General features: G+C 45.1%; 1 protein-coding gene across 3 annotated transcripts; it reads right to left on the reverse strand.

Annotated features, from left to right (window-relative positions):
* Positions 1-402: 402 nt before the first annotated feature.
* On the reverse strand, positions 403-17,529 carry LOC103416660 (uncharacterized protein At4g26485-like). Of its 3 annotated transcripts, none has more exons than XM_070805048.1 (5): positions 17,074-17,529; positions 16,797-16,953; positions 16,488-16,692; positions 1,768-2,313; positions 403-685 (listed from the first exon to the last, which is right to left on the reverse strand). In XM_070805048.1, the coding sequence occupies exons 2-5, from the start codon at positions 16,942-16,944 to the stop codon at positions 634-636; spliced, it is 951 nt and encodes a 316-aa protein (XP_070661149.1). In that variant the 5' UTR covers positions 16,945-16,953; positions 17,074-17,529; the 3' UTR covers positions 403-633. The 3 variants fall into 3 exon arrangements, with proteins under 3 accessions (XP_070661149.1, XP_070661151.1, XP_070661150.1); XM_070805050.1 differs by having other exon boundaries at positions 1,768-2,304; positions 17,074-17,509; XM_070805049.1 differs by having other exon boundaries at positions 16,797-16,965; positions 17,074-17,509.
* Between the last annotated feature and the right edge of the window lie 3,680 nt (positions 17,530-21,209).

Genomic DNA, 21,209 nt, shown 5'->3' on the forward strand with positions numbered 1-21,209 from the left:
CGAAACCGTTTTGAAACCGCAAAACCAAACAGTTCAGTGCGGTTCGATTTGGTTCGTGTTTTGGTTGCGGTTTTCGGTTTCAAGTGCCCACCCCTAGTTATAAGGGATCAATTTAGAGATTTAAAGATCTATAAACGACACACAGAAGCGATGTCTCGCATCAATACTTGTCTAGGTCTTCACTTAATGCTAGTTATCTAACAAGTGTTCATTTTTCAAAAAGGTTACATAATTTGAAATGTTTTAAATGATTGAGGTCAATTAATGTAACCTTTAAATGTTGGATAGTTGTTCATACTTAACCCTAAAATAAAATAAAAAGTTATGAAACATTTCTAAAGATGGGCTAAAATTTAAAATTTAAATGATGATAAAGTGGTGAAATTAGTTTGTTTTGCCATATAAGTTCAAACCAGAGACCAGGGCCCGATTTCATATTCTCATATAACCGTTTTTTCTTGGACTACTTACACAGATCCAGCTGCCCCAAAATCTTGTCTACACCAAATACAATGCTGCATTCTTTAAAATCTAATGCAGGAAACATGAAACATGACATCTCAACCATTAAAAAATTATTACCAAACACCACACAGTAGCACCGTTCATAAAAGAGCAAATGTATCTAACGGACTAAAGCAGCGAGCGTCCAATATCCGGCCAGCAGCGAAAAATTGCAGACAAACTGCAAAATTAAACAAGAGACCGCTGGGGTCAGTGAAGCAGTGGAAGAAAAACGGAAACCAAAAAGCAATTTTAGTTGTCCTATAGTATTATAAGGCATTTAAAAATAATTCAATTGCAACAAATCTTAGTTTCAATTGTACAATCATTTCATCCTGTTCACTGTGTTTATGCTTAATCTAAGTACATCGAAGGGTACAGTGATATTGTCACGCCTTATGGAATTGATTCTAGGTTCATATTGGCCATTAATTCTAAAATTCTACAGTTACAGCTGATAATCATCAAGAAATTAGATTAATTTTGGATAATACTTGTGTTCTCTTGTGAAAATGAACATACTCCACTTCTTTCGAATAAAGTACATTTACCATACAAATTTGATAATCAAAACCGTTTTAACTTTTTAGTCTTCTCATACCTACAAAAAATTATTCAAATCGTCACCCAAAAGCATGAGCATCAAGTAACATTTATAATGAACCGTCCATTTATATCATACATTAAGATGACTAAATGACCTTCTGTTCGAATAATGATTAAAAAATTGGATGATGTTATAAACTTCTTTATTTAAATGTGATTGTGTAAATCCTATATTAGATTTGATTATAGTTATTCTTCTCTCTTTTATTAATATAAATAAAGGCATCATCTACATAACCCTACAGTTAAATATAGGCCACAAAAGATGATTCTAATTCTAGAGTTTATATATAAAAAAAGAAGATACGTTATTAAATGTGGGATATGTGCATTCCCAATGGGGAAACGCAAGTATTATTCTTAAAAATTTGTCCTAAAAAAGACAGAAAGAAAACAACAAACAGTAAAACACACAATACCCAATTCATGTCGAATATGAAAATCAAAACATAAGGAGCATTATAAGAAAACTTGGGTAATTGACAATGGTCACTAATATCAGTTGTGCAAAAGGAGTTGGGTAAAAAACATATCAGGAGCTAATGACCCATCATAGTTAATAAAATATGGAACGGGTATAGTAAGTATGGTACTTTTGTAAATCAATTGCAATTGAAAGCTAGTAAGGGTAGTAAAAGAAGGACAGCATGCACATACCAGTCTCTAAGGACTGAGTAGCAGCCGATTTCTTCATCAACTTGGCGTGAAGGCGGGTTCGGGGGAGCTGGAGGGTCATCATGGTCTTGGCAGGAAGGGGGTAAGGGTGGGCTTGGAGTAGCTGGAGGTTCATAATCGTCTAGGCGGGGAGAGAGTGTGGGGCTTGGGTGAGCTGGAGGACAAATGTAACCCTGATAGCCAGGTGGTGAAGGGCCATAACTTACAATGCTGGTTGTGGGATTACAAACAGAAAGTTCAGAACTTGTTTGTTTCAGAGAAAATTTGAAGGTGTAACATGTTTTTTTTTTCGGACGAAACATTTTGTCGCTCTGGATGCCGCCACCCCTCTTACTGTGGTAACCAGGGTAGTCTGACTTGTTGAACCACACTTTCTCTTTCAAATACAGGCCTGCTTTCTCAGCAAGCTCCTTCAACTTCCATTGATCATACGGGTAGCCTACCATGTGTGAAACATGAATTTCACCACCTTTGCTGAGCATCCCGCAGGCGCTTTTGAAAAAGGATTTTAACAAATGCCTGTGCAATCTAGCTCCATTGAAGCTCCATATTAATCACTTATGACAAAGTAATTCAGTAACTAATAGTTATAATACCATATGAAAATTGATAATATGGGTAGAGAGAGCTTTAAGAATCTGCATTTTGCTATATAACTGGTCCTGCATCCTCACCATTGCATAAACAAAACTGATTGTGTAACAAAAAATAAAAACAAAATTGATTAACCATGAAAGACTTCATTAAAAGATTAAGCAGTAGAGAATAACATAGAAGGTTTGTCCTTGAATCCTGCGAAAGGATTGAGGGTTGAATTCTCATTCAATACATACAACAATTACATAAAAGGAAGGCTAATCTAAATGATTTGGGAATCAATAAGAGATCACGAAATATCTCCACAAATCAGGAATTACATAATTATTGTCTATCATTCTGTTTGGGCCCAAAATAACAGTTTGGGCCGAGGGAGGGATCACTTTCGGCCCGGGAAGACGTACGGCGAGAGAGTCATGGGGGCGTTCAGCTTATGGGCTTCTAGGCCTAGATCGGTTAAATCAGAGTGCAAGTCGAGTCCTAATACAATAAGGACCCTCGACGAGATCAGTAAAACTAGAAGGCGAATCCAGCTCAGTTAAGGACTAGATTCGTAGTCCTAGCAGAGATAGGACTGATTTGAGGTAAGTTAATCCGGAGAGGGAAACCTAGTTCGAAAAGGATTAGAACTCGGGCTCGGCGTTCTGCTACTATAAATACAAGACATTCAGCAATGGAAAAGACCCCACAAAATCAATACAAAATTGCCCTGCGCAAACTCTCACAACTTGAGATCTTTTTCTTTTCCTTTTTCGCTGACACATCTTCCGTTGGCATCAACAGCACTGTGGAAGCACCCGGTGGTATCTTAAGTCGGCATAGATAGCTCTGTCACCGTAGAGTCGGTCGGTCTCGCAGTATCTTCCGTTGGCATCAACAGCACTGCGGCGAGAACGGTCGGTTACCTATCCAAGTCTCGGTCGAGGAGGGTTTTCGAATCCTTGTTGGTCGAGGTCATCTCATTAGCCTTCTCGGCGAGGTGAGGTGTCACATTTATTACATTCGGCACATTGCAAGCCGAATTCGGTTCGTGAACTTTGTAAGAAATAGCAGCCTTGTCTTCAGGCTCGAGAACCCAAGAGGCCGAGACGTGTTCCTTTCTCGGCCACAATCGCAAGACGCAGAAGTCAGTAGCGCGACTCGACACAGCATTATCAAATTTACTCCTCGGCCGAGCCTCGGCCGACGAGTTGGCACGCCCCGCAATCACCGAAGGACGTAGTTAGCTTATTAATTACTCGGCCTGCGCGCCACGTAGGCTTTGTAGTTTCTAGGGTCAACATTTTGGCACGCCCAGTGGGACCCAGTGCTAAACTACGAAGTTCATGCCAATTGAAACACGATCGGTAAAAAAGAAAACAGCTATGGGAAAGTCGACAGCCGATTTACCGAGTCAGAGCATAGGACAGAGTGTGCCACAGGCGCAGAATCCCCTTAGCGTTGGTGCACCTGAGTCCACGAGCGTGACTCGCCGAGAGAGAGAACTTAATCTCGGCGGTCAACTCCGTGGTTTAGAGATCCCTAACAAAAACACATGCGTTCTCAATGAAGGGATAATAGAGGAATGTGACGAGGATGGTGGTGAAGGATCAAACCCACAAACGAGGTCGTTTCTCCGAAAGCGACTGGATGAGCAGTCTCGGTCAGTCGAGCATACGTTCAGTCGAGGCATTGACAAGCTGCAGGATGCGATACTCAGTGCCAATGATCGGCAAACCAAGCTGCTCGAAATGCTGGTTAGCCAAGTTGGTGGCAGCAGGCCTTTCGATCTTCGCCAACCTTGTTTACCAGAAAACAACCCGGCACCGATTGTACCGGCCGGGCCTATTCCTGCCCTGCTCAAACCAATTAACTTGGAGAAAGGAGGAGGGTCGAATATTAAGTCAGACGGGACCGACCATAGGGTCGAAGCAACACCCGTTGATATGACCGAAGTTCAGCGGATGATCGACTCGGCCATGAAGAAAGGGCCGAAGTTTCCTAAGTTTATTCATCCGTACCCAGCTTACGTGGAATCGTTTGGGTACCCGAAGGGTTTCAAGATCCCAGATTTTAGTCTTTTTGCCGGTGAATCGTCTTTATCTTCGTTGGAGCACGTGGCTCGTTTCACTGCGCAATGCGGAGATGTCAATAGTGACTTTCATAAGTTACGGCTATTCAACTTCTCATTGACCGGCTCGGCATTTGCTTGGTACATTAATCTACCCCCCAATTCTGTCCAGAACTGGGAAGAGTTGGTCGAGAAGTTCCATGAGCAGTTTTATCGACCAGGGATGGAGATGTCAGTTTCTTCATTAGCAAGGATGGCTCAGGCATCTGATGAATCACCAATGGACTATCTCACTAGGTTCAAATCGGCCCGGAATTGGTGCCGAGTGCCCTTACCCGAAGTCGAATTCGTTAGGCTTGCTTTGAACGGCCTCGACGTCGAATATAAAAAGAAATTCCTGGGGGCAAACTTTCGGGACATGTATGAATTAGCCCAGCACGTTGAACAGTACGACTACTTGCTCCGTGAGGAGAAGGTTTCGAAAACGCCATCTCGGGGGACGTTGTACAAAAATCCTACTGTCAGCTATGCGTCAACCGAGGATGAATGCGTCAGTGTGGATGCGGCCGAGATAGTGATAGATAAACCATACATTTGCAAGGCATTGACTCAGGTTGATTCTAGAGAAGCCAAAAGTCGCTCGGCCACTGAAGGAACATCGAAACCGTCAAAGGTTTATACTTTTGATATTACCAAGGCTGACGCAATTTTTGACCAACTGTTATCAGCAAGAATCATTAAGCTTCGGCCTGGTCATAACATTCCTAAGGCCGATGAGCTTAAAGGAAAGGTGTATTGCAAATACCACAATTCGAGCAAACACACGACAAACAATTGCGTCGTATTTCGTGATAACGTCCAAAGCTGGATTGATAATGGCAAACTGAAGTTCCCCGAGAAGAGGATGAGTGTTGATACTGATCCGTTCCCCACGGCAGCAGTAAATATGGTCGACGCGTACCTACCCAAGGACAAAGGGAAAGGCAAGGCTGAAGTGGTTGAGACACAACGCCCGCGGAATCAGAATGTTCGGCCACGGTTCATGGCCGATTCGCGTTCAAATAAACCATCTGCGGCCTTAACGGGGCCCGCTATTGTCAAATCTATGACGGAGTGTAGCGCCGATGAAGATAGTGGGACGGCGGTTCTGTGCAGGAAATGTAAAGCGAAGGTCGACAGTGAACCAGAAGAGAAACCTTCTTCGCAACCCGTGGCCGTAACTCGGCAAAAGATAGCTAATGAAGACCAACATCATGGGGTTTTTGGGAGGCTCGATCCTAAAGTACGGATGGAAGAGACACCCCCGGTCAGGCGGCGCCTCGATTTTGATGTTTCATTTTATGACGATGATTACTATAAGCGTAATTCTAGCAGTTCAGGATCATCACGGAGTCAAAAGACCTTCAAGCCTCCTGAGCCTAGAGATCAACGTTGGTATACATACCATTCTTCGAAGGGCGTCTATACCGCGTTGTCCAAATCTCAGAAACGCCGGCATCAACGGATAGATTGCATGGCTCGCCGACAAGCAGCCCAAGAAACTTCGGCCCCTAAGTGGCGACCGAAGGATACAGTTGCCACTAATGAAAAGCGACCACCTCCACCAATTATGACAGAGTTGGCTCAGGGGAAACGGCTGGTCGATCAAGACGTCGAGACCATGTTTGAAGAAGCTGATAAGCGGATCAAACTTCTCATTCGACCAGGGGAAATGAAGGCACGTGTTGAACATTTCAGGCAAAAGGCCGAAAGTAAATTATCCCCGCTAGCTATACAAGAGCCTTTAGTCAGAATTCGACGGAATTTGCACCCCCCGTTCCTTGGGGAGTCTTTGGAATATATGCGAGAATTTCATAAGGAACATTCGGCCAACGATTTGTATGGTTTGCCGAAGGCATGTCAGGACACCATTGATCTTGTCTTGACTTGTCCGGATGCTGAGCGTATCATCCAGAAGACCTCAGATCCAGGATTGAAAGCAAGGTTCCAGCACATACGAGAAGCCCGTGTCTTTGGATTTGAAGTTGACCCGTATACCGATATCGATGTCGCTGACCTTCTTTTCTCGCTAGAGGACCTTCAGTATTTACGGTATCACTTTGAAGTATTTTCGGCGGTTTCTCTCTTCGGCCTTACGACCGATGAAATCGCCCGTATTGCCCGTCTGGATGCTTATCTCGACACTAGGGATGCTCGGCTACACTACCAGGAGCAGGTTCAGGTCTTGACCCCAAGCTCATTGTCAATCTCGACCTTACCTGAGGCGGTCACGCAGAGCCAACAAGTGGCCGAAGCAGCTCCGCCGAGTGACATTATTGAAGGGACGGAAGAATCTCGTTGTCCGACTCTGACGACAACTGAGTCCGTAGTCGCTAACCAACCGAACGAGGAGGGTCTCGACCAGATGGGCCCGTCCGTCCTGGATAATATGGAAATTAGTATGGTTCATGTATTACCTGCCGATTTTCGATCAAGCACGGCTCAACCAAATTTCCTCGATGGAGATGTGGTTGTCGAGGAACCTGGCCATGTTGATTTTATATCGATTGCTGAAGGCGAGTCAACAGCAAGAGATGATAGTCTAAAGGCCGCTTTGGCCGAATTGTTCCCTCGTTTATCATCGGCCAAGCTTCACCATTTAAAGCCATTGTATGTAACGGCACACATCAAGGGATATCCGGTTTCTAAAGTTTTTGTCGATTGTGGAGCTACTGTCAATATCATGCCCCTGAACATCATGAAGGCCTTACGCCGTTCAAATGACGAACTTATTCCGTCAGGGATCACAATGAGCAGTTTTGTCGGCGACAAGTCCCACACCAAAGGTGTGCTTCCGTTAACTGTGAATATTGCCGGTCGCACCCATATGACCGCCTTTTTTGTGGTTGATTCCAAAACCGAGTATAATGCACTGCTCGGCCGAGATTGGATTCATCAAACCAGCTGTATTCCTTCCTCATTGTACCAAGTGCTTGTCTTTTGGGACGGCAAATCGGTCACTGTTCATCCGGCCGATAGCCAGCCCTTCGAAGCCAACATGATTCAAGCACGGTATTATGACGATCACGTCGGCTATATTACGTTGCAAGGCTTCAATGAAGAGGGACGGCCGACTCGGATTTCCGTTCAGAAAGCTATCGAGGTTGGCGCCGAGACTGTCCAGCAGGATTCGGCGAGGCTCGGATTAGCTAACTTTCTCCCCGAAACCGATGTTTGACGCCGATCGGGAAGCACGTAGGGCCGCGGTTTCATCTACTATGGAACGATTGCTGGCCCATTGGTATACGATATCTAAACAACCAAATTCGGGCGTCAACCTCGTCGAGTTCCTTGCTGAGGGAGATAATGGGCCTGTATTATCTTTTGATAAAATTCGAGCCGCCCCGGCCGAGCTCGAAGATCATCGGCCCCTTATTAAGGACCCTTTGGAAGAGATTAATGTTGGGACGGCCGATGACCCATGACTTTTGTTTATTAGTGCGTTACTTCCTCAACAAATGAAGGACGAGTTGCGGGCCTTGCTTATGGAATTCAAAGATTGTTTTGCTTGGAGTTATCATGAAATGCCCGGCTTAGATCGTGCTTTGGTCGAGCATGAATTACGTATTAAGCCCGGATTCAAGCCTTTCCGTCAGCCACCTCGTCGATTCTCGACCGAAGTACAACTCAGTGTTAAGGACGAATTAGTTCGGCTTTTGAAATCCGGGTTCATTCGGACAGCTCGATATGTCGAATGGTTGGCGAATATTGTTCCTGTATTAAAGAAAAGTGGTGCACTGCGCATCTGCACCGATTTTCGCAATCTGAATCTGGCAACGCCCAAAGATGAGTATACAATGCCGATTTCAAATCTGTTAATCGATGCCGCGGTGAATCATGCGATCTTATCTTTTATGGATGGACATGCCGGATACAACCAAATATTTATTGCCGAAGCCGATGTGCACAAAACTGCTTTCCGGTGCCCGGGGGCACTCGGCACTTACGAATGGGTTGTCATGCCATTCGGCCTCAAGAATGCTGGCGCCACGTACCAACGGGCGATGAACACCATCTTCCATGATTTAATTGGCACCATCGTCAAAGTTTATATCGACGATGTTGTCGTCAAATCTAAACGCTGACAGACACATCTGGACGATCTCCGACAGGCTTTCCTCCGTATGCGTCAGCACAACCTCAAGATGAATCCTGCCAAGTGTGCCTTCGGTGTATCGGCCGGGAATTTTCTTGGTTTCCTCGTACATCATCGTGGGATTGAAGTCGATGAGAACAAGGCACGCGCAATCATCACCGCCCCACCCCCAACAACGAAGAAACAATTACAGTCCTTACTCGGCCAGATCAATTTTTTACGCCGATTTATTGCTAATTCGGCAGGTAAAATGAAAGCTTTTTCCACACTTTTGAAGCTCAAGGACTCCGATAAGTTCATGTGGAATGAGGAGCACCAGGCGGCGTTCACACAGATCAAGGTTTCCCTTACAAACCCACCTGTCCTGGTCCCTCCTCAGCGCGGTAAGCCTCTCAAGCTGTACATTTCGGCGGCCGACGAGTCCATCGGTTGCCTCCTCGCGCAAGACAATGATGCCGGCCGGGAACAGGCTATCTTCTACCTCAGCCGTAATCTGAGTCCTCCGGAGATCAGTTATTCCGCCGTTGAGAAGCTCTGTCTCGCCGTGTTCTTCGCTGCATCCAAGCTTCGGCATTACATGCTCCCGTCGGTCACCCAAGTCATTGCCCAGACCGACGTTATCCGGTACATGCTTACCCGGCCAATTGTGAAGGGCCGAATTGGGAAATGGACGATGGCGTTGTCCGAGTTTAGTTTGCAATACGTGCCGCAAAAAGCTGTGAAAGGACAGGCGTTGGCCGATTTCCTTGCCCAGCACCCTTCGCCTTACGATTTCGGGGGTGCTGATGTCGAGATTGGCATGGTGGTGACCCGCGACAACCATTGGACGATATATTTCGATGGTTCCAGTACTTCGTCCTCGGCCGGTGCAGGCATCGTCATTCAGTCTCCTCACAACGATCGTTGGTATTTTTCGCTCAAATTGGATTTCGACTGTACCAATAATCAGGCCGAGTACGAGGCTCTGGTCATTGGTCTAGGCCTCCTTCTTGACCTACATGCCACTCGTGTCCTCGTCCTCGGGGATTCTGAACTAGTGATTAACCAAATTAATGGGTCTTTTCGCTGCATGAGTTGTACTCTGGCGCCTTACCACATGATCGCCAGCTATTTGGCCGAGTCCTTTGACGGTATTACATTCGAGCATATTTCTCGGGTTCATAATACCGACGCAGACGAGTTGGCTCAAATCGCCTCCGGTGCACAACTCCTGGGGGGCAAGCTAGGCCGGGAGATACCAATATTACAACAATTATACCCGGCCTTGGTTGATCAGCAGATCCTCCGTCGAGACAATGTGATACGCACCAAGGTCATGTCCTTGCCTTCGTTGTTGGATCGGCAGGACCAGGACTCTATAGAAATTTGCGCGGCCGAGGCAGTACCAGATGATTGGAGAAAGCCCATTATGCAGTACCTTGACAATCCTAACGGAAAACACAGTCGCAGGACACGGGCTCACGCCACGAACTATGTCACGTACCAGAGCGAGTTGTACCGAAAGGGCGAAGATGGTTTGTTATTGCTATGCCTCGGCCCTCAAGAGAGTGCTCGAGCGATCGCAGAGGTTCATGAAGGGGTATGCGGAGCTCACCAGTCTGGACGAAAAATGCGATGGCTACTCCGACGACACGGTTATTTTTGGCCGAGAATACTGAAAGATTGTATCGAGTTTGCACGAGGATGCGTGCAGTGCCAAATCCATGGGCCTATACAAAGGGTCCCGGCCGAATCGCTACATTCGGTCATTAAGCCATGGCCGTTTAGAGGATGGGCCATGGACGTAATTGGCAAAATCACGCCGACTTCTGGAGCTGCTAGGCATGCATGGATAATAGTCGCAACTGATTACTTTACTAAGTGGGTCGAAGCAAAATCATATGCCGAATTAACGTCTAAAGAAGTTTGCGATTTCGTGGAGGAACACATTGTGACCCGGTTCGGTGTACCAGAAACGATCATAACCGACAATGGAACAATCTTCACAGCCGAAAGGTTTAAGGAATACACGGCCAATTTGAAAATTCAGCTGGAACAGTCCACACCGTATTATCCACAGGCGAATGGGCAGGCCGAGGCAAGTAATAAAGTGTTGATTGGCATCCTCGAAAAAATAATAAAAGAAAGGTCTGGCATGTGGCTTTTGAAGTTGAACGAGGCGTTATGGGCATACCGAACGTCGCCCCGGTCGGCGACGGCAACAACCCCATACGCATTGACTTATGGACACGATGCGATGTTACCAGTCGAGTTGAGCATAAATTCGTTGCGATTAATTGAACAAAGTAGTTTGTTTAGCGCCGAATATAATCAGTCCATGAGACAGGAATTAGAAGATTTGGAAGAGGCGCGACTTGACGCTTATAATTTACTGGTGGCACAGAAACAGATTGCCGAGCGAGCCTATAATCAAAAGGTACGACAGAAAACGTTCGGAGAGGGTGAATTGGTGTGGCAAACGGTGTTGCCCGTAGGAATAAAAGATCCTAGGTTCGGCAAGTGGTCGCCGAATTGGGAAGGGCCGTTCATTGTGCATAAGGTATACGGTAAAGGGGCGTATCATCTTAAAGACCGGACTGGAGTAGTTCACAAATTACCGATTAATGGGAAGTTCTTGAAGAAATATTATCCGGTCACATGGGAAACGCGTGAATAAAAAATTTTGTTGTAGAAAAAATCATTCCATTAAAATTGATAGGTATTACAAAAATGAGTAGGTCGAATACATTCAAGGAGACGAGGGAAGAAGAGTGCTGAGCAGAGCTTTCAACTCCAACCACCGCACGTCGGCCATGATGACTTCGGCCTGCCGATTCTTTTTGTCCAGCCTCAGGCGCTCGACCCGTTTTTTGGCCGCCGCATACTCAGTTAGGCGATCCTTCCCGCCTGACTCGAAGTCCCTCGCAAGTTCAGAAGCAATGACCGACCGGCGTTTTGCTAGTTCGGCCATCTGACGGTCAAGCTCGGCTAACGCTTCTCCTTTTGCCCGTAGATCGTCAATCTTCGGACGGAGGGTGTCTTGAACGGCCATGGCGGCTTGCAGGTCCTGTTCGGCCTTCAGAGCAGTCTGGAAGATGCTAAACGTCTCCCGAACGCGCTCCAAGGCAGACGATGCCCGAACAATGGCATCTCCGCTTAGGCGACCGTCGGCTCCAAGGTCGTTCAGACACACGCCGAGCAGATCAAGACCTTTGCGCTCAAGTACTTGCGATGGTGAGAGTGACAGGACTTCTCGCAACTGGGCTAGGGCGCTTGGATCGGCAGCCTCAGTCGGAGCGGCCGAAGGGCCGGACTCTGCGGTCGTGCTGGAGAGGAGAGCTTTGAATTCAACCTCCCATGAAGCCTGCACGAATAAACAAGGTTAAGCTTAAAGGAAGTCATGACAAGAATAGCAAGAGGGTGTCGTTTTTAACCTGCCGAGAGAAGACCTCGGCCATGTCCCCAGGGTCATTGCTCGAACCTAAAGAACTCAATGGCCGAGCCCAGTGTCTCAGATTGCTTCTCACTTCACGCGGCCGATGGAGGTTATCTACGTTTGATGGCCACTGAGGCGGCCAGGAAATATAGATAACGCCCTTCGGCGCATAGAATTGACGGTGAAAAGAATGTACAGGCACCTGACATTTAGTTTTTCCTTGTTTAGAATTCTAAAGCAGAAAAGCAATCAGGAGGAAAGTTGAAGGTACTTACAAAGGCCGAGGTAACCTCCTGTGGAGGGATGTGGAAGCCTTGGTCTTGAGGATGGACCGGCGATTCCGCCGTGGCCTCGGGTTCCTCGAGCAGGCGTTTGCCACGGTCGGCTGCTGATGGGCCGACTGGCGCAGCTGCTTCAGTGGAGGCAGGGACGTCCTGGTCTTGAGAAGGAACGAGAGGTTCGGCCGCCGGGGTCGGTTCCTCGACCGTGCGCTTGCCACGATTAGCCGAGGAGGGGCCGGGTTAAACCGTCATCTCGGATACTGGAGGAGGTTGTTGACGAGTAGGAGGACGACGCGCCAGCGGGACCTCGTCGCTCCCCTCACTCTCTTCCAGCACGAAGACCGTGGGCTTTGGATTCTTGGGAGAGGTTTCCTCGGTCGTAGGAACCGCCTGGTGTGAGACAGGTGCCTTCTCGACAAAGGGAGGTACGATTGATTCGCCGGCCACAGAAGCAGGCCGCGCTGGGACCGTCTCTATGGCCGAAGCCGGCTGTTTCTTGACCCCAGAATGGCCGGCGGCGGGAGAAGGGGAAGCACTGGGAGTCGTCGTGTGGCTGGAAATAACGTGGATCTCCCGTGCACCTTTCTTCGCCAGTTGTTTGACCCGCTTGGCAGGCGGGGAAGGCTCGATAGCCGGCCCGGCCTCTTGGCGAGGCCGTTTGATCAGCCCGGCCCTACCAGCAGGTTTGTCCTTTTTGGCCACGACCGATTTTTTCCCGGCCGTAGCAGCGGCAACTGCCTCCGTCTTTCTCAAAGGCCGACTACCTAAAAGGATAAAGACAATTCAGTAGGGCGTACAATATGCAAGGTTGAAGAAAAAGGGGGAATTGAACAACTACCTTGAGAATGGGGGGCCGGGGCTTTTTTAGGTCGGTCACCGAAGAGCCTGCTTAGTACATCTTCGACCGGCGCACCGAAGAACTCCTGAGTGTAATTTTCCCACCACTCACCGAAGGTGTCAGTGCAATGGGTTTCTGGGGTGGCCGGTCGTAGGCGAAATCTTTGGCAGTACTCTTGAAACTCCTTCGCGGCAGTCCTGCACTCGTTCTCTGAAGAGCGAGGCTCGCGTCCGCGGCTCATTACTATGCGGGAAGAGAGAAGGGGGACGGGACAACCCTGAAGATAGCCGAGCTGACGGGCAAGGAAGTTCGGATGGTACACTTCCCACCCCGACCGTTTCCCGTCGCAGCCGAGAGGAAGGTCGCGAGCAAGCACGAACGACCCCCAGGTTTGGCGAAGAGCGGCATCCTCCTCTGCGGCCCACGTAGAGGTAGGCAGTCTGATGGAGGGGGGGTAATCGCGACGACGACAAATCAGGAATTCGTCGCTTGAGAGATCGTCAAGGGCAAAGAGGTACCTAAATACCTCTTCGGCCTGATGAGGAGGCGTTGGTCGGGAGGCTAGCTGAGGACCAAGAGCCTCTGTTGCTGAGAAATCAGCTATAGCCGGCCGAAGGGAGGCGAAGTACACCTGCAACCAGAGCTGGAAGACCCAGAGAGGGCCATTCTGGTGGGGGTCCACCGTGTGGAGAGTCGCCTCGGCCAGGCAACGGAAGAGGTGGGCAAGAATATTGGAACTCAGCGCCAGGACGTGACCACTGGCCAGGGCTTCGGCCACTGGCATATTCTCGACCAGACATTTGTTTGACTTGGTACAACAAATGTATTTGTTGTACCAGTAGAAGAGGAAGGTTTCATGCTCTCCCTCTCGCAGGTCCTCTTCCCTTCGACCGGCGAAGTGAAGGTAGAGGGTGTTGTAGTTGAGAAAGTTCTTGTGGAGCTTCTGTATTTCATCCCTCGACGGGATGTGACCGTCACTGTTCAGGGTCTCGAAGGCTCGACGGTCGAAGAGCGTCTTCAGATCGATATTCGACGGGTGCCCGGAGAGGGTCGCGTCGATAGGGATCCCGGTGGCCGAGGTCCCCAAAATGGCGGTGATGTCCAGGATGGTGGGACCAATGGGACCAAGGGGAAGGACCATTGTGTTGGTGGCTGAGCACCAGAAGCATAGAGCGGCTAGGAGCAGCTCCTTGTCTGGGACAATGTCCATCGACGAAAGGAGGATGGCGTCGTAGATACCCAGGATTTTCCATTTTTCGCCGAAGAGCCGTTCCATTCGGACAACCCAGGTCGCCCAGGTGGTGGTCGTCGAGGGCCAGGAGCCTTGGGGCTTTGCCGCCTCCCATCTCGACCATTCAAACCCTTGGAGCAAGGGTGTAAGGCAGTGTTCCTGGAGAAGACCAGTGATGGTCGGCGGGATTGTTTCCTTGAAGAGAGGACCCAGGATTTGGTGGACGGTGCTCATGTCGTTCTCGAACCGTATAGTCTTGATCGAGCTCCGATCAAGGATCTTTTGATGCTGGTCGCATTCCCGGGAAAGCTTGGAGATGAAGGAGGCCATTGTAAAGCACAGCGTAAGGAGGTTTCCTGGGTTGGGGATTTGAGGACGAAAACTTGGAATGGAGGAATGCACTTGAGAGCAAGGGCAGGGGATTTCAGGAAGTTTGAGAACGTAAAGTACAAATGAGGAAATTTCGGTATTTATAGAGTAATGGGAGGAAGAGCAATCGTTCGAAATTCAAAACAAAGGGCAAAATCGACCGGAGGAATCGTTGATCATGATGAGCATTTGGGAAATGCGGTTGAGAAGACCGACGGTTTTAGGTTTTGGGGGCGCACGATCGCGTGTGACGGCGAAGTTAATGACGAAAGACGGTTCGACGCCTGCACGATGACAGGTGGGCTCACGGACTGATGTAATGGCTCGCGGATTGAGATAGTGGTCATAATGGCGAGACGGTTCGGGCAGGCGCACGCTTCAGACGTCATTATCGGGGATTGGCCATGGTAGGGGATGCCACGTGGCGAGTGGTTTAGCAGGATCAAGATCGTACGATCATGTTCAATAAATGCGCCTTGGAACTCGGGTATTGGGATCCTGAGTGGTAGATTCGCTTCTTCAAGGCCGAAACTCGGCCGAAGGTTTCAGGCCGAGGACCTCAAAAGCGAGGGGGCAATGTTTGGGCCCAAAATAACAGTTTGGGCCGAGGGAGGGATCACTTTCGGCCCGGGAAGACGTACGGCGAGAGAGTCATGGGGGCCTTCAGCTCATGGGCTTCTAGGCCTAGATCGGTTAAATCAGAGTGCAAGTCGAGTCCTAATACAATAAGGACCCTCGACGAGATCAGTAAAACTAGAAGGCGAATCCAGCTCAGTTAAGGACTAGATTCGTAGTCCTAGCAGAGATAGGACTGATTTGAGGTAAGTTAATCCGGAGAGGGAAACCTAGTTCGAAAAGAATTAGAACTCGGGCTCGGCGTTCTGCTACTATAAATACAAGACATTCAGCAATGGAAAAGACCCCACAAAATCAATACAAAATTGCCCTGCGCAAACTCTCACAACTTGAGATCTTTTTCTTTTCCTTTTTCGCTGACACATCTTCCGTTGGCATCAACAGCACTGTGGAAGCACCCGGTGGTATCTTAAGTCGGCATAGATAGCTCTGTCACCGTAGAGTCGGTCGGTCTCGCAGTATCTTTCGTTGGCATCAACAGCACTGCGGCGAGAACGGTCGGTTACCTATCCAAGTCTCGGTCGAGGAGGGTTTTCGAATCCTTGTTGGTCGAGGTCATCTCATTAGCCTTCTCGGCGAGGTGAGGTGTCACATTTATTACATTCGGCACATTGCAAGCCGAATTCGGTTCGTGAACTTTGTAAGAAATAGCAGCCTTGTCTTCAGGCTCGAGAACCCAAGAGGCCGAGACGTGTTCCTTTCTCGGCCACAATCGCAAGACGCAGAAGTCAGTAGCGCGACTCGACACAGCATTATCAAATTTACTCCTCGGCCGAGCCTCGGCCGACGAGTTGGCACGCCCCGCAATCACCGAAGGACGTAGTTAGCTTATTAATTACTCGGTCTGCGCGCCACGTAGGCTTTGTAGTTTCTAGGGTCAACACATTCACAAAGTAATGATAAGTTACGGGTCACTGCTTAGATGAAAACTTGTGACAACGGTGAAATTAATTAAATTTAACATCTATCAAAATATTACTAATTACATCATTATATATTTGTTATAAACACTCACTATCTTTCCACTAATATTAATAGGAGCCTAATATTTCATCAATCAGTACAGCGCCAAGTTCATACATAGGCATCAGTGGAAAGCATGTTGGAACAAAGCATGGTGCAAAAGATCAAGGAAAATTTTGTCACTTACTCTATGAGCTCTTCGTCTTTTTCGCACAGCCGATGGTAATGTCCTGCATGAGGAAAGTTGAATATCATAACATCAAATTTCATGGACTTAAGTGTGGGATGACGGTGCATGACATATACATTGACTTCATACAACACCAAGCACCCTCTTTTTTTCAACTCCTCCAAATGCTCCTCACAGCTCCTATGCTCTGTCAATAAAGTATCTGAAAGATTTCAAGAAAATTTATTAATTCATGTAAAACAAATTCAAAAAGATCAAGATAATGATTTTCTGTTTGTGAACATCCATGGAGTCTATAAATTTTACCTTGGGATTTGAGAGTGGTAGCAACCATGTTCGTGGCAGAGCGAAATGCTTTAGCCAAAGAGGCAGAAAATGAGAAGTTTCCCTCACCAACCAAGAGTATTTTCTGCGAGCTAGAGTAGTGTCCTATCCGTCTCTGTTTTTTACCCATTCTTGATTTCTGCTCAAGTTCCTTTAAAAATTATAAGTATTCTCTTTGAACTATTTCACTATATATATATATATATATATATATATAGAAAACTCGTTCGAAACACACTAAAACGAAGTGGATACTCACCTGCAAGGGGTCTAGAAGTTACTTGTGTTGACGAGAAGCCGATTCGTGGCAACCCAGAGGCAAGTCGCCGTCGAGATCGTCGGGAAAACCGTCGGATACCTTTGGATTTCGAACCGAGCTCGGCTCTCCGATTCTCTGGTTTTCCAGAGAAACAAAACTCAGTTGAGTTCAGGCGGTGAAGGGGTGGAGATGTGGTGATTGAGGGATGTTGGTTCGTCGGAGAGACGGCTATTCTCTGCGTTGCAGAGAGAAGAGGGAGATAACGGGTAGAGAGAGACACGACGAGAGGGAGGAGAGAGAAGGGACACGGAGAGAGAAGCTTCTGATTGAGGGAGAGAAGGCATGAAGCCTTTTGATTCGATGAGTGTGACCTTACCCCAAAGAGTTAAAGCTTTGTTTCGTAGAAAACAACCCCACAAACGAGAATTTTTAAGTTGCCATGAAAACAAGTATTACAACACGTTTTGTAATAAAAGTTGTATGAAATTTTATGTTTTAAGTTATTAATATTTTAGTACAAATATCTTACAATTTGTATAACGATACGTGATATACGATTTTGAGTACCGATCACATTGGCAAATCTTTCTCCACAAACCACAAAACCCAAAAATCAGATATTTCTTTATAGAATAATGCTATAGAAATTAAATTTAAAGACTAAATTTACAAATTAAATAATGTGTCACCAATAAAAATAAACACAATTATCAACGTTTAAATAATAAACTAATTATCAACCCCTATTCTCTAGTTTTCAAAATTTTGTTTCTAAATTTAATCTACCTAGCATTACCCTTTTTTATTACCAACCGACAGTCAGCCTGAAAACTATCACGCCCATGTAAGCAATGACATCACACCCATACGTGATCATGAGATTGCAAACATTTCTCACTTTGAATTATGAAAGACCATTCCTTACGAGAGGAGGAAACCCAGAGTTTTGTTAATCATAGCATCTCTAACTTTTGGTTAAAATCTAAAAATTTAACTTTAAAATATTTAAATTTTAAAACAAAACTATACTTTTGCTAGTTCTAACCAAAATTTTAGTTCGAGATTACTAAAAAATAAATTTAGACTAGATTTTTCTTGTTTAAATATATGTAAATATCATAATTTATTTTTATGAACATTTTAACATAAAAATATTTAGATTCCAAGAAAAGTTGAAAATTCACCAAACATACCCTATGAAACATGTATTTATAGAGTTTTTAGATGAATTTTTATTTAAATATTTTTTAATTGTTTTAGTTGTTAGATTTAATTCTGAATCGAAAGATTTTTTTTCATTAAATTTAATCATATTCAATCTCAGCCGTTATATTTAATGTATTTAAAAATTTAAAATTGCTCAAATTTTTTGTTTTAACTCAGAACTTATTTTTAAACCCAACTATTAGAGAAATATTGAGTTAGTTTAAAATCTAACTTTTGGTGGGCCAGCTTTTTAACCTGACCAAAATTTTGGGTTAAATTTGTCCAAATTTTATGTTTTAATTCAAATTTATTTTAGGTCCTACCATTAGTTTAAAACTAGTTTAAAACTTAAAGCTTTAGATTTTAATTTAAAGGTTGAAGATAATCTCAAAAAAGATCTGAGAACACCAAAAGCAAAAGGGAAAATAAAAGGGAAAGCAAAAGAAAAAGAAAAAGATAAAAAGGAGACATCATCGTGTTCGTCGTCTTCATGCCTACCAGCAGATGTATTTGCAGATGGCTTGAAGGATTGTAGTAGACTGGCCAATATAAGAAGAGTAAACCTAGGTAGAATAAATTGGTAGATTATATTTTACAACTTATATGATGTGTCACAAATAAAAAAAAAGTACGTTAATCGACATTCAAGTAATAATCTAACTATTAACTCTATATCATTTAATTTATAAAATTTAGTCTACACAGTTAATCTTACTAGCATTACCCATATAAGAAACTTCTGAATGAGGGGAAAGGGACATAAAAAAACCAAGAGAGAAAAGGAGAAGACTAAGCACATTTTTAGTTAGAGAAAACAGACGGTTATACAAAAAGGGTAAATTACATAGTGCCTCCTCAGGTTTAAAGTTTATTACAATCACATACAACATCTTTAAAACATTTCACTTTCATACCTCACCTACTATTTTATTTCAATTTCATACATCTGTTAGAAAATCTGTTAAGTAAACCGTTAAATTATGACGCGGCAAATAAGGAGTCCTCATTTGTGCTGACATGGCTACCATATTTATGCCACGTGGCTAAACACTTAATAAAAATATAAAATATTAAAATAATTAACTAAAGAAAAGTAAAAGAAAAAAAAAACCCCAGAAATCGTTTTCCCGACCCACCCCTTCTCCCATCCATTATCACCCACCCCAAAATCCTACCCGAGCCACCCCTTTCTCCCATCCCCCATCATCCCTCCCAAAAATCACCCATCACCCACCCCCAAAAAATCCCACCCGAGCCACCCCTATCTTCCATCCCCATAACCTCTTCCTCTTCAATCGTCGGAAAAACTGGGAAATTTCCCCAAGATGAATCAACCACAAAACCAGTCCAAAAATCATATACCATACCTAAAATTGATACTAAACGACGAGAGAAATTCACCAAAAGTATTTTCGAAACTCATCCACATTAAAAATCACGAGATCTTGGCCGAAAAATATGGAGGTCGTGGTCTGGGTTCGCGTTCATAGTCCAAGGTCTAGTTTTCTGGGCTCAAAGGTTGGTAAACCTCGTCGAGGTGGCGAGCTTAGGTGGTGGTGGTGTGATTCAAGGTCTTTGTGCAAAACTGAGAGAGTGAAAGTGAGGTGAGAGAGTTTGAGATGAGGAGGAGAGGAAGAGCAGGACAAGGTGTGGTGGTTGAGTGGTTCTCCGCCATGAAAATGGCGATGGTGGTGATCTCGGTGTTTTTGTGTTTGCAGAGGAAGGGGGTGGGTGATGGGGGATTTTGGGGAGGGGTGATGGGGGATGGGAGAAAGGGGTGGCTCGGGTGGGTGATGATAGATGGGAGAAGGGGGTGGGTCGGGGAAGATGATTTCTGGGTTTTTTATTTATTTATTTTAATATTTTAAATTTTTTATTAAGTGTTTAGCCACGTGGCACAAATGTGGCAGCCATGTTAGCACAAATGGAGACCTCTTATTTGTCACGTCATCACTTAACAGTTTACTTAACAGATTTTCTAACGGATGTATGAAATTGAAATAAAATAGTATGTGATGTATGAAAGTGAAATGTTGTTGTATGAGATTGTAATAAACCTCAAACCTGAGGGGGTACTATGTAATTTACCCATACAAAAAAAATCCTCCCCAGTTTCCAAAGTATTTCTCATTTCCCTCCTGTAACTACAGTTCATATAATGAGAAATTGCTAATGCTCGAGGACGTAAGCACAACTTGCTGAACCTCGTTAAATTTCATATATTATTTACTTTACAAACTGCATACATATTTTGTATAACCTGCAAAAAATCTATTCCAACATTTACCAATTTGTTATCGAACTTTAAACGAGCATAAAACTTCGTTCAAGTTCGATTTGTGTCCAGTTTGCGCTCACACCTACATGTTGTCAAGCACTATTCAAATATAGTAAGAATTAAGACAAATTATAAACTGAGTTCAAATGTCCACGTAGGATTTCAAATTAGCTCAATATGGAAGTTTTTTGTCATTTTACAATTTTTTGAAAAAAAATTACAACAATTTAGGAACGGGTTGTTACAATCTATCCCGTTTAAAAAAAATTCAGTCTCCATAATTTCTACATTACAAAGAATACAATCAAAATAACAAACATGGATTGGGAGCTCACTCGTTTCTAGTCTGTCATTGTTACCTCATCGTAAGTATGATGATGGTTGATCTCCTAAGGCCGGGGTTGGATCACATGTTAGGACTGAAACGTATCTACGTGGCATTCTAAAAGTAGTGAATCCTGGAAATGATTTGTTTAGAAGTTATTTTAAAATGAATGAGAGCAATTCTAAAGTGAGTGATTTTAGAACTAATTCTTAATAAAAAAAATGTAGTGAATCCTGAAAAAATACTTACAATACTTTCTCCAACACATAATTGGTGATTCTTGCAGGAAATCCTTCAAGTGCTTTTGGAATAAAAAAAACATTTTCA

This window comes from Malus domestica, chromosome 09 (genome assembly GCF_042453785.1).
Source record: "Malus domestica chromosome 09, GDT2T_hap1".
NCBI lineage: Eukaryota > Viridiplantae > Streptophyta > Magnoliopsida > Rosales > Rosaceae > Malus > Malus domestica.